The sequence below is a fragment of the Manis pentadactyla genome, chromosome Y (assembly GCF_030020395.1).
Source record: "Manis pentadactyla isolate mManPen7 chromosome Y, mManPen7.hap1, whole genome shotgun sequence".
NCBI classification, from domain to species: Eukaryota; Metazoa; Chordata; class Mammalia; order Pholidota; family Manidae; genus Manis; species Manis pentadactyla.
This window is the reverse complement of record NC_080039.1, coordinates 26237365-26251674: the sequence shown is the minus strand read 5'-3', so window position 1 is coordinate 26251674 and position 14310 is coordinate 26237365. Positions and strand designations below refer to the sequence as shown.

The window sequence follows — 14310 nt, the reverse complement described above, 5'->3', positions numbered from 1 at the left end:
TGTGTACCTCCAAAAGCTCAAAACAGAAATATCATTAGATCCAGGAATTCCACTCGTAAAAATTTACCCTAAGAATGCAGCAGCCCAGTTTGAGAAAGACATATGCACCCCTATGTTTATTGCAGCACTATTTACAACAGCGAAGAGATGGAAGAAACCTAAGTGTCCCATCAGTAGATGAATGGATAAAGATGTTCTACACATACACAACGGAATATTATTCAGCCATAAGAAGAAAACAAATCCTACCATTTGCAACATGGATGGAGGTAGAGGGTATTATGCTCAGTGAAATAAGCCAGGCAGAGAAAGTCAAGTACCAAATGAATTTCACTCATATGTATAGCATAAGAACAAAGCAAAATCTGAAGGAACATAACAGCAGCAGGATCACAGAACCCAAGAATGGTCTAACAGTTACCAAAGGGATAGGGACTGGGGAGGACGGGTGGGAAGGGAGGGATAAGGGGGAGTGGAGGTGGGGGAAGAAAAGGGGCATTACGACTGGCATGTATAATGTGTGGAGTGGGGCACGGGGAGGGCTGTTGCAATACAGAGAAGACAAGCAGATTCTACAGCATCTTGCTACACTGGACACTGACTGCAATGGGGTTTGTGGGGGGACTTGGTGATGGGGAGCCTAGTGAACATGTTTGTTCCTCACGTAACTATAGATTAATACCAAAAAAAAAAAAAAACTGTGGTAGGATACTAGGGGCGGTGATGGATATAATCTATATCCTTGATGGTGATGTTTTCACAGGTGTATACTTAATCCAAAAGTCAATGACTTGAACAGTTAAGTAAATACAGCTTTTGACATATTATATCCCAATAAAATACATTTTTAATCACATGCATTAAATAAAAGTACATTTCTGTAGTAAAAAAAGAAACCCTAAATAAGAGATTGGTTATGTAGAGTAGTGATTATATACAGTGGAAAGAATACCTTCCATTTACATTTGTATTTCTACTTTTCAGTTCACATGCTGTTTGTCAAAAAACCCCCAGACTTTCTTGTCCGTTAAAATAACATCAAATTCACACAAATACAGTCAACATTTGTAGATTCTGTATTTACTAATATGTCAGGTTAGTAAAATTCACTTGTAATCTCACAATCGATACTGTGTGGCCATTCACTGATGTGCACATAACAGCAAAAATTTTTACTTGCCTGGTATGAATGTTCTCAGAGAAAGCTAAGCAAGGTGAAAATGACCTACAAATATACGTATTTTTCCAAGTGAGTGCCACTTCTACTCCTTTTTTTCCTACATCTTGTCACATCTTTGCTATTAATGGCCCCCAAGCAAAATACTAAGTGCTGTCTAGTATTCTGAAGCATAGGAAGTCTCTGACATGCCTAATGGAGAAATTACATTTTAGATAAGCATTGACTAAGGATGAGTCAAAAGGCTGGTAGCCTTGAGTTCAATGTGGATTAATAATGGATATGAAGTAAGGTGTCTTTATACAGATACGGATATAAGACCAGTTAGTATAATAATAGGTTGATGAAAATATGATCAGAGGTTTATAGGCCCTAACCCTGCATTTCCCCTAGGAGCACTGGTTCAATTATTTGCTAACTCAGTGTGAACAATGACTTTATAGAATATAACTAATGTAAATAACAAGAACTGCCTAAAAGAATGTGCCAAAAGTATGCGTCTGTTTAATGTGGGAAATTTTTGAAGGGTCAATGCTTAGTTTTCTTTCCTCTAAATCCTTATACACATGGGAAAGGGTGAATCAGTTCTTAGTACAACAGCACAATGTATTTGAAATAATGAACTCATCATTATGCCATGGCATATTTTGAAAATAATTAATTTTAACGTGTAGTCCTTAAGAACAAAAGAATAACCAGAACCAAAAACACACCACAGGACAAAACCATTCTTAAACCAAATTCTAGTTGTGAATTAAGCAAAACAATTTCTATAAAACAAAACAGCAAAATATTAAATAGTATAGAACAGGATCTGTATTTTTCGCAGGGACCTTTTTTGCAGGGACATTTGTGTTATAAACTGGTTCCAAAATATTACACACATTCACAAGTTATCAATTCTTTTTAAATATAGTATTAACTCAAGTTTCTTGGATTTCCGAAGCAAATGTTTATTCTAAAACAGCACTTCAGAATTACACTTATGAGAAGTTTATGTTTTAAACTTCACAACAATTGAGTTTTGGAATGGAAAAGGATCTGGGACAATTCTTGCCCTCAAGAAAATTGTGACTGACTAGAAAATCAGCCAGACATCTTGGTGCAATGTTACTTCCAAACACTGGAATTCTGATGACATCCCCTTCACTGGTCTCCTGTAGAGACAAAATTTTAGAACCTTCACCTAATAAACTCTATCAGAAAGAAAACACATCAAATATAGTCTCTTATTAAGTTCCATACATTCTGGCATAGCAAAGTTTTGCATAGTTATTTTAATATCTTAAAATTTCTATTTTTAAAACTTTCACATTTTCAAATCCCATCAAAAGAATGAACTGACAAACATTGAAAATAAAGAATACCTGTAACTAAAAACTGCTTGCTTGTTACATATCTCCCCTGATTATATTTTTTTCTTCTGTAAGACATAAAAACGCTTGGCCAACAGCTCTTTTGGGGGTTAACTGCTGTCATTCAGGTAATTTTGTCCTCAGTGGCTACACAAACTTACAGCGCGACATGCTAATGTTGCCATTAGCATAACTACACATTTTAGAATGACTGAAGTAGTGACAGAATAATAGGGCAATGAAAAATACCCAGGAACAATGTTATATACCCGTTTTTCCAGCATTATCCATATTAATTCAAAGGCTACTTATTATTAGCCTTAACAAAGCTGCTATAACTAAAAATCAACAAGATACTACTGGTATGATTGATAATGGATGGGCTCTTTTGGTCCAATTGCTATGAAGATATACTGCTTGCAGAATGCAGCAGACCTAAGAAAAATTCTTGTTTGTAGCTGACTCCTAATCCAAAATTTTTTCTTGCTTAAGAGTTCACACACATTAATATACTATATACCCTTTACCATTTACATATTAGTACCAGCCATTTATTACAAAAGACTGCCCACTTTTCCTCCAGGTGGCTTATATATTGACAGCAAATTTCTGAAAATAAAACAGTGAATATACTTTCTATAGTAAATGATTTTTCTAGTTTTAAATATAAGCCAGACACAGAAAAAGTCTGGACTGTAAGGCCTGAGTGTGTGGTTAAAGGAACCAGTTAAATACGGGTGTTTCACTGATCCTTTATTTGAGACAGGGATACTTCTTCATTGCCTCCTTCATAATTTTCTTGTGCTTGTTGACCAGTTTGCTGGTAGCTGTTCAAGGGATGTGCTGCAGGCCCTGTATATGGCTGACCATGCACATGATTACTCTGAGGGTGAAAGAGACCTGTAGGTTAAACTTTTCACATATCACAATCAAATAAAAAGACGTGAGCTGAAGTTTGTATAAAAGCAGATATGTCTATTTCTAGGAATTTATCTTTAAAAAATACTGCTCATGCAGTAGTTAAGTAACTTAGAAGTCTATTCCTGAGTTGCTACAAGTACCACTATGACAAACAATGTTTTGAGAAATAGGTACACATGAATCTGTGAGGTTATGACAGAATATTATTTTTCCTCTCACCAAGAAAGTGTTTTGACACTGTTTTTTCACCAATGCCTCTGATAACAGAATTGGTTCCTCTAAGTGTGGTCCTTGATTAGCCCTACCAAAATCAGTGGGAAACTTGTTAGAAATGAAAAGTGTTGCACCACACTCACTCCAACTGAATAAAAAATTCTGAAGGTGGGACATAGCAACGTCTATTTCTAACAAAGCCTTTAGGTGATTCTCAGGAATACCTACTGTCTTAAAAGATCTGAATTGGTCATGTTTGTGGTTTAAACTCAGGACCATCCTCCTAAAACTTATCCCCAAAATTTTATTTGGGAATGAACATTTGATCATCTGTGTTTCTCAGCGAACCATCTATTAAAAAATCAAAAACTTAATAAAAAATACATTCTTAGTGAAAATCAGTCCTGCAGCAAAACCAATCAAGACTTCCTTAACATTTCTTTGATAGTTATGAATTTTATGTTAATGTAAAACATCACACATTTTTATTAATTAAGGCCTGTGTAGTTGGCAGAGGAAATACCACATGGGCAGACAGAAACATGCTCTTTCAACCCAGTAACTCCTCATCATCTTGGCAAGCTATTCTAGATAACTTGTTACTACATAACATTACAACTAGTAAGTTACAAAACATTTAAGACAAATAAATGCTTTTAAGTAAAGCACAAAGAATTGGTTTAGGGGATAAAAATTAAAAACAAAAATACTCCGACTCCTATTTACCTGCTGATAGTGAGATCCAGATGAATTAGTATATAATGGGGCATCTTCTGCTGCAGAGGACTGATGCTCATCTGGGGTATCTTGGTCTTCTGGATGCTAGTTTTAAATATTTAAAAGAGATTAGAAGTTTGATTATAAAAGCAACTTAAATTTATTTTTATTCTACCAGTGAGACAGTTAAAAAAAATCTAAAAAGCTGCCATGTTTAATGTTTTTTCATTTACTGTGATAAAATAACTTGCAGTTAGAGAAAAACTTTTAGATTATCCTAAATATGTTCTTAGACAGTTTCACAGCAATTTCTCCAAAATATAGAGAACAGAGGAGGTTAAGCTCTGTTGATGACTTAAAAAAAATCAATCAGCACTAAACACTAAAACAAACAAACTGCAACACATATTCTTTACACAGTAACATGGCCTATAAAAAATTACTTTTCTTTCTTCCATTTCTATTTGCTGTCCATTGATGGCTTTTATTTATTTTTTACCTCCTCTGGACAGAATTCACAAGCTTTTTTGAGTGTCATCCTAGCACTATGTGACCTCCGTAATAAATAAGAACGTGATGATGTTTTATTGCTTTGCACTGGAGAAGACCAATTGTTATCACTGCATTGAGGGTTGCCAGTGTACGGTATTTTTTCAAGTTCACATGCAAGCCATTCCACTGCACAGATCCACTTTCTTATAAGATCTCCATTACCCTTCAAAAGAAAATAAAACTATTCAAGCAAAAGAATTTGGAATAATTTCTGTGTTAATTTAAAATGCAAATTCCAAATTTCCATGATTCCAGTTACTACAAAACTTAAGAAAAGACTCTCACCTTTAATATTTGGTAAGCAACAGGACAACTGCTAAACAGAGCTACAACACATTTTATACACTGATACGCTCTTTTTTGATAGTGATTTTTAGAGCAATGGATTATTATAAACAATCCATCTCGATCATCTGGGATTCCTTTAAGAGCATTACAAATTCTAAAAAAGAAGAAAGAAGATATAAAAATTTGTGACAGGTAGTAAACATTTGAAGCCTACTGTGCACCGTTCAGCACACGTTTTTTTTTTGAAGTGTCGATCTAATCTAGTTAACTCTCTTAAGCTTCGGTAAACTCATTTACTTCTTGAGAAAACAAGTACAGAAATAAAAAAGCAGCCACATATCCCAGACTTATACTCAAGTTGGGAAGTTGGCTACCAGTCCGACCTGAGAATTTGAAGTCTTAACAAACTGTCATCAATCCAAAATGCTTTTGCTATAAGAATACCAATGCTGCATTGTTTTTATTGCAGTTATCTACAAGTATGTCTTATCTTCATGACTAGAGAATTGTTTTGCTTCGAATCAGATCATTTTTAAAAATTGTATCTTGGAGTGCAAAGTGAGGTTCTAGTGACTACAAAGTGATATCACTTGACAATACAAAATTAACTAGAATTCTCTTCCTTAGAATACACATATGGTGGGTAAAGCAATTTTCACTGGCAAGAGTAAAATCTGATTCATTTGCTATTGACAAATGATTGAACCTCAGTTCCAGCCAAATCTCAACATAACATTTACCTTGGCAATTTAAAAATCAGTTATGGGAAAAACACACCTTTTCGCTTTGCAACAGTACCTGGAGAAAGTTATCTAAAAAAAAAAAATCCTTTAATTTTACTGAATAGAGTATAATTGTATTCCCAATCAAAACCAAACATGTGTGTATATGCATGTGTAGGCTTGTTTGCCACAAACATGTTTATAATGTCAGTGGTTTTTCAACCTAATCATTTCAGACAAAAAAATGTAACATGCATAGGCACTGTTTATTTTGAAACACGTGTAGTATATAGTTTTTTCATTCATGTTTTAAATGATAATGAAGTTGACAACTCACTATTTCTGACATAGTATCATCAGTGCAACTGCTTTCATATACCTTGTAATCAAATACTGCCTTTCCCTTCTTGTTCTGTTGACTGTAACAGTGTCTGGCACATAGTAGATACTTTGTAAATATCTCTTAAATAATGTCTACTGAATAAAATACATGTTCATCATACAAAACATTTATTTCAAGCTTGTGCTCATAATTCCCTGTCAATTTGTACCCAAAAGCCCACCATTTCCCACATTAACCCAGTATTTATACTTTTACGATCACTTCCTTGGTAGAAAAAAGAAAACCAGGTGTGACTGATGAGTTTTAAGACATACATAAATTACACAGTAAACAACGTAAGTTTAGAAGCTCTTTAAAAAAAATAAAAGAGCTCATTAAAATATATCCCTTAAGACTTATCAAACTGTCTCATAACACTGAAATAGGTACTGAGTAATATATAGTGGTAGCTTAGAAATTTTAAATTTTAGTTTCATGGCAACTAGTTTTGGTTAATGCTATTTTGACAAAACTGATTTGTTTGAAATCTATGATGGTGAATTAGGTGACAATTTGAAAACTAATTAATTCAAGAATCTTGTATTTTCAGTCCCCCTGAAATTTAGTGATCTATCTTTTAAGCACTGTGTTCTTATACAAACTTTAGTTTTTCCTAATAACTAATGTGACAGTATGTATACATATTTGTTTCCTATATGAAACTATTTACTTCCTATATTAAACTAGTTTCATCAGTGAAACTTGCAGGCTGAATTTTAGCACAATGAACACACATAGGAGGAATTCTGGAAGGAAGTCTGAGGCCTTTTAGGAAGCTAACAGTTCTAAAAACTCATATTAACTCCCCATATACTAATAAGAGAACTAATATGCTGGGGATTATTTTTAGAAAACAGTATTACCTAGTATAACCAATTAAGAAAATGAGTGCAATGTAATCCTACAATATTAATAGAACTTAAATACTTACAAAAAAAACCAATTCATTTTCTTTAAATAAATTAAAGAAAAAAACTAGTATTAAGTATGAAACGACTAAGAGAAAAGAATAAAAAATGGACCTATATTGAGATGGGTGCAACTGCTCCTTCATTTTTATGACATCATCGTATGTTTTTAAAGGTAAAACATTTAATAGAGCTTCAAGGAGTAAGAATGTATTTTTCTACTGGCAATTCCATTCATTTCTAGAATCATAAAAAATGTACTTATTCTGGTAGCAGACAGAGTATGTACCTGAGAGTCTGCCAGGAATCCTCAATCAGTAAAATCTGCAAAAGCATATCCAAATATGGCTGAAGTTCATAGGTGTCTGAGGAGGCAACCTAAACATAGGTAAAGTATAGTTGAATTACTTATTTAAAGGAATAGTGAATCAAATTGTAGACATCTGAATGTTTATTTTCCTTTAACCTGCCAGAGAAGTTCACTGAGGACAGTAGATGAGAACTGAGGATTCTCCCAGCAGCAAAAATGAAGCAAGCTGATGGTTTCCTCTGAGTCACTACAATCTTCAATAATTTTCTTCACGTAACTTGTTCTCACAAATAAAATGTCCGCCACATTCTGCTGAATTGGCATTATAGGCTGTGATAAATTAGGGTCACCAAAAGGATTTGGAAGAGGAGGATTACCTAGAACAGATTTGTCATCAATGAAAAGCCAACTGACTTCTTTGCAGACTTACAATACTGAATTTTATTTCTAAACTGGCAAGTTAAATTAAATTTCTAAGCACAATAAAATGATCAGACAGAGTTAAGATGATAAAGACGCATAACTAAATGCTGACATTGAAGGAAAAAAACCTAGTTACGATTCTTAATGCAACCATTTCACAAATAAGGAATTTTTATCGTAGTAAATTATAAAAGGTTCTCTTTTAAACATGTGAGAAAATTAATGGTTTAAGATATAATATACCCAAAGCATGGATCTTCACTGTTTTTTGTTTTTATAAATGTTCAGAATTTTAACTAAGTGCTATATAGGAAAGTAGCATTATTTTTGAACTACTGAAGAATGGATGGAACATTCCACTTTACCATTGATTGAAGACTGCATCCTTGATGAGACATTGCAACAGCGGATCAGCTGAGCTACTACTGAGTATAACTCGCCTAATTCAGCATATTGATACTTGATTGGAGGACCTGGCCCTTCATCTAAAGACACAAGCATAAAGGTAGCAGGTACATCCAATTTCAAGAGCTGTGTCTTTTCTGTCATACCTATAAAAAAAAAGGAGAAAAGTAATGTGTAGGAAAAACAGAGAAACCAAAACAATTAAAACGACAAGTGCTGCATTATTGAAAAAGTAATTAATATAGCCACATACTATTTTTATGATTAAAGCTCATCCCATTTATTTAGACTGCAGAAATACAGATGGAATGCAGAAAAAACAGAAAATACATTGACTTAGTCTAACTATGGAGTAGTGATCATGACTCTGGCATTCCAATTACAGAGCCCTAAGGGAAAAGTAGCTTTTTTAGGACTGAGAGTAGGGGGCTAAGATAGCAAATCTCAACAAAGAAAGGTAAGATGATAAAAATAAACTAAATAAAATGAGAAAAATATTTTGTAAACCTGCCTCCTCCCCCACCTTCCTTCATATCAAAAAAACTTCTTGAGGAAAAAAAGCATCTAGATTGGCTGTTCCTACTTTCCTTATTTTCCCCTTCCTCATGCCCATTTAATTTGTCCCAAACTTGTTGGTTTGAAATGCAGGAACAGCTCTCACACTTAACTACCTTACTCTTCTTGAAACGCTTTAGCTTTGTATTCCCTTGCCCTCATTTTATTTCTACCTCTCTTTTGAAAACTTCTTACTTCCAATCTACAGTAATGCGTATCTTTATGCGGGTTTCAAATTTTGGATATCACACTGTTTTGTGGTCTTCTTAGATGTCCAACACTGTCAAAATTTAACCTGCTAATCTTCAAGTCACATCTTGGACTTGATAAACCTCATTAGTACAGTAGCCCTTTCATCCTTGGTGGTTACATTGTAAGACACTCAGTGGGTGCTTGAAACTGTGGATATACTGAAGAAAAAACCAAAGTGTGGCATCTGTGTGTGTGTGTGTGCGCGCGCGTATGTGTCTGTGCACACGCGCGCGCCTGTGTATAAAGTATACAGGCATATCTATGAGGAAGTTTAATTTGTAAATTAGACATAGTAAAATAACAGTAATAGGACATAACAATCGTACTGTAATAAAAGCTGTATAATATGGTCTCTCAAAGTATTTTACTGTACTCTTCATTCTCCTTTTGATATGAGATAATGAAATGCGTGTGTGATATGAAATGAAGGTGAATGATGTAGGCCCATGACATAGTGTTATGCTTCCCATTGACCTTCTGATGCTACGTCAGGAGGAGGATCAAATCACATGCTTCCCTGGCTGAGGTTGGCTTCTGGTAACTGAAATTGCAGAAAGTTTTCAAAACCACAGATAATGGGCAACCAGTGTATGCTATAGTGGTTCTCGATGCCCTCATGGTAAAGCACAGACTGTCTAACAAGACTTGCCGAGAGAGCATGATTATAGCATTTTGCGAGTCCCTTCTGCTATTTTAAGTCACAAAGTGGCCTTCAATATCCAATGACCCAGGTCTTTCCATCTACCATTTACTCTGTTTACCAACCAATTCCTATACCACCTTCTCTAACAAGCCTTTTCTTACTCTCTAAGCATAGTTCAGATATTCCTGGCTTGTATTTCACAGCACTTTGCATTTTCTGTTGCATCATGTAATACTTGTAATCCATTAATATTCTTCATACATTGCTGTATTCCCAGGACCACAAAAAGAGTTCACAAATTCTTATTTGACACTCAAAAAGTTCTATGAAGTTTTTTGTAAGGTTGGTGTTATGGCATTTCTGGCAAAAACCTACCTTGATTAGACATGTGTTATCTTTTCCTTTATCCATTACCCACTGATTGCCCAGGAATTAAAATTCATTATATATCACAGAAATATTTATATGATTGACTGTAGGGTGCTGACACATACTTCCTTGGGGGATGTCACAAGTATGGCAAATGCACTGTTTCACCTTTTTTAAAATCTAAAAAATTCTGAAACCTCAGAGAGAACCAAGATGGCGGCGTGAGTAGAGCAGCAGCAATCTCCTCCCAAAACCATATATATTTTTGAAAATACAACAAATACAACTAATCCTAAAAGAGAGACCAGAAGACACAGGACAACGGCCAGACTACATCCACACCTGCGAGAACCCAGCGCCTCGTGAAGGGGGCAAGACACAAGTTGTGGCCCGGCGGGACCCGAGCATCCCACACCTCAGCTCCCGGCGGGAGGAGGAGAGTCGGAGCGGGGAGCGAGAGGGAGCCCAGGACTGCTAAACACCCAGCCCTAGCCATCCGCACTGGAGCGCAGACACACAGTGCATGCTTCGGGTGCTGGAAACTAGGGAAACAGGACAGTTAAGGCCTGTGAGCGGGTCCCCACAGGCGGCGCACCCGGGACAAAGAAAAGCGAGTGCTTTTTGAAAGTCTTATAGGGACAGGGACCCCACAGCTGGACGGAAGCGCCCTGGGACAGCTAGTCAAGCAGCTGCGAATCCCAGGGAACTTTGGGCACCTGACCCCCTGCAGCGCAGCTCGGAGGCCCCTCACCGTGGTAAACAGCCTCCCGCCTGTTCCACCTCTGACGCGGCTCCTCCTCATTGGAGCAGCAGCCCGAGGCAGGCCATGCCCACAGCAACTGCAGGGCTAAATAAACTCCATAGATGCTGGGCTAGATCAGAAGCCCCGTCTGCACACAGCTGCCCAGCACAAGCCGCTAGAGGCCACTGTTCTCCCAGGAGAGGAAGGCCTTAAACTGGCAAGAAGGGACTTTCTCTTACCCAACACACACGCCAGCTCCCCACAAATACATCTATCACCATGAAAAGGCAGAAGAAATTGATACAGACCAAGATCACAGAGGCAAACCCTGAGAAGGAGATAGACCTAACCAGTCTTCCTGAAAAAGAATTAAAAATAAAGCTCATAACCATGCTGATGGAGCTGCAGAGAAGTATGCAAGAGGTAAGGGATGAAGTCCGGAGGGAGATTACAGAAATGAAACAATCTCTGGAAGGATTTATAAGCAGAATGGAAGAGGCCATTGATGGAATAGAAACCAGAGAACAGGAATGCATAGAAGCTGACGCAGAGAGAGATAAAAGGATCTCCAGGAATGAAACAATATTAAGAGAACTGGGTGACCGATCCAAAAGGAACAATATCCGCATTATAGGGGTACCAGAAGAAGAAGAGAGAGAAAGAGATAGAAAGACTATTTGAAGAAATAATTGCTGAAAACTTCCCCAAACTGGGGAGGAAATAATCCACAAGACCATGGAAGTGTACAGAACTCCCAACAGAAAGGACCCAAGGAGGACACAACACCAAGACACATAATAATTAAAATGGCAAAGATCAAAGACAAGGACAGAGTTTTAAAGGCAGTGAGAGAGAGGGAAAAGGTCACCTACAAAGGGAAACCCATCAGGCTATCATCAGACTTCTCAACAGAAACCTTACAGGCCAGAAGAGAATGGCATCATATATTTAATGCAATGAAAGAGAAGGGCCTTGAATCCAGCATGACTATCATTTAAATATGAAGGAGGGATTAAACAATTTCTGGACAAGCAAAAGTTGAGGGAATTTGCCTCCCACAAACCACCTCTACAGGGTATTTTAGAGGGACTGCTCTAGATGGGGGCACTTCAAAGACTAAACAGATGCCACCAGAGAAAATAAAATAACAGCAAAGAAAGCAGACCAACCAAATACTAACTAAAGGCAAAAAATAAAATCAACTACCCACAAAAGCAGTTAAAGGAAGCACAAAAGAGCACAGAATTAAATAACCAACATATAAAGAACGGAGAAGGAGGAATAAGAAGGGAGGAAAAACAAAGAATGACCAGACAGTGTTTAAAATACCTCAATAAGTGAGTTAAATTGGACAGTAAGATATTAAAGAAGCAAACCTTGAACCTTTGGCAGCCACGAATCTAAAGCCTATAATGGCAATAAGTACGTATCTTTCAATAATCAATTTAAATGTAAATGGTCTGAATGCACCAATCAAAAGACACAGAATAATAGAATGGATAGAAAAGCAAGACCCATCTCTATGCTGCTTACAAGAGACTCACCTCAAACCCAAAGACTATAGGAACAAAGAACGACTGAAGGAACCAAACAGCAGCAGAATCATAGAACCTAAGAATGGACTAACAGCTACCAAAGGGAAAGGGACTGGGGAGAAAGGGCAGGAAGGGAGGGATGAGGGTGGGGAAAAAGAAAGGGGACATGACGATTAGCATATATAATGTGGGGGAGCACGAGGAGGGCTGTGCAACGCAGAGAAGATAAGTAGTCATTTTACAACATCTTACTGCGCTGATGGACGGTACTGTGGTGGGGTTTGTGAGGGGGATTTGGTGGGGGGGGGACCCTGGTAAGCATAGTGCTCTTCATGTAATTGTAGATTAATGACAACAAAATTAATTAATTAAAAAAAAATTCTGAAACCTAAACCCGTATCTAGCCATAAGAATTTAAGATTAAGATGGACAATCTACACTCATTTATGGCAGTGAAAATTGGCATTAGATTATACCATGGGTCAGCTGTGAGCAGCTTAGGAAGCAGTATCTAAAATGGAAACGGAGTAAAATAGGATTTCTGTAGTCCTTAAATTTGTAGTTTTGCATAAAAAAGGATTAAAACAAGGATGTTATTTATATTTGGTTTGTGTTTCAATTATATGCTAATTCTTCGAAATTTCAAACAATACGCTAATTATTTGAATCAATTTCTCATAAAAACCTAAAAATATGTATTGCAAAACTCATATCTAGACTACACCAGAAAAATTAGGAACTCTGAATTGCTGGTACACCAACACCTAAATCACTGACATTTAAATTTATAACTCAACTATAACAAATTCATTCTTTCCCTTCTTAATAAATTAAGAATAACTTAAAACAACACTGAAAATACTACAGAATTTCTTATGTACACTTGTGGCTATCCATCCATTCATTCAACTGTGACTGAGTACCACTATGCCGACTCCTGAACACAGAAATTTGCAGTCTAGTTGGAGAGGAAGACAGTAATACCTAAAACTACCAAAATACAATGGTACACAGCATAACACAGTAACACAGTGTAACTTTTTAGGTAAGCATGTGAAACCATAGAGAAGAAATGCACCGATGCTGTGAGAAAGAGCAGGATCCTGTAATATGCTATTTTTGAAAATTAAAATTATTAACTGATAGTGTTCCCAACAGGAGAATTGAAGTGAATAATGTGTGTAATATTATCCATGATTTTATCTTAATTTTAGCAAAACACATGTACAGGCCAACTTCTTAAATGACAAGTACCAACAAGTAGGATCCTTTAATATCCTCAGATGGAGCCGAGATGGCATGAAACTCACACCATGCTCCTGGCTAGGGAGAATTAATATTGTCAAAATGGCCATCCTGCCCAAAGCAATATACAGATTCGATGCAATCCCTATCAAATTTCCAAGAGCATTCTTCAATGAACTGGAACAAATAGTTCTAAAATTCATATGGAACAACCAAAGACCCAGAAGACCCAAAGCGATCCTGAGAAGGAAGAGTAAAGTGGGGGGGATCTCGCTGCCCAACCTCAAGCCCTACTACAAGAGCACAGTAATCAAGACCATTTGGTACGGGCACAAGAACAGAGCCACAGACCAGTGGAACAGAATAGAGACTCCAAACATTAACCTAAACATATATGGTCAATTAATATTTGATAAAGGAGGCATGAACATACAATGGGGAAATGACACTCTCTTCAACAGATGGTGCTGGCAAAACTGGACAGCAATGTGTAAGAGAATGAAACTGGATCACTGTCTAACCCCATACACAAAAGTAAATTTGAAATGGACCAAAGCCTGAATGTAAGTCACGAAACCTTAAAACTCTTAGAAGAA

The 14310-nt window shown here is 36.6% G+C and overlaps 1 protein-coding gene across 2 annotated transcripts in view; it reads right to left on the bottom strand.

The window, feature by feature from the left end:
• Positions 1-3189: 3189 nt before the first annotated feature.
• The window catches only part of LOC130682133 (probable ubiquitin carboxyl-terminal hydrolase FAF-X), a 164592-nt gene continuing 153471 nt past the window's right edge, over positions 3190-14310 (bottom strand). For both annotated transcript variants that reach the window (XM_057496276.1, XM_057496275.1), the window contains exons 38-44: positions 8334-8519; positions 7702-7922; positions 7525-7613; positions 5221-5377; positions 4883-5098; positions 4393-4488; positions 3190-3415 (exon numbers count right to left, since the gene is read on the bottom strand). In XM_057496276.1, the coding sequence (XP_057352259.1) occupies positions 3275-3415; positions 4393-4488; positions 4883-5098; positions 5221-5377; positions 7525-7613; positions 7702-7922; positions 8334-8519 (1106 nt within the window). In that variant the 3' untranslated portion in view covers positions 3190-3274. The remainder of the gene's footprint in view (positions 3416-4392; positions 4489-4882; positions 5099-5220; positions 5378-7524; positions 7614-7701; positions 7923-8333; positions 8520-14310) is intronic.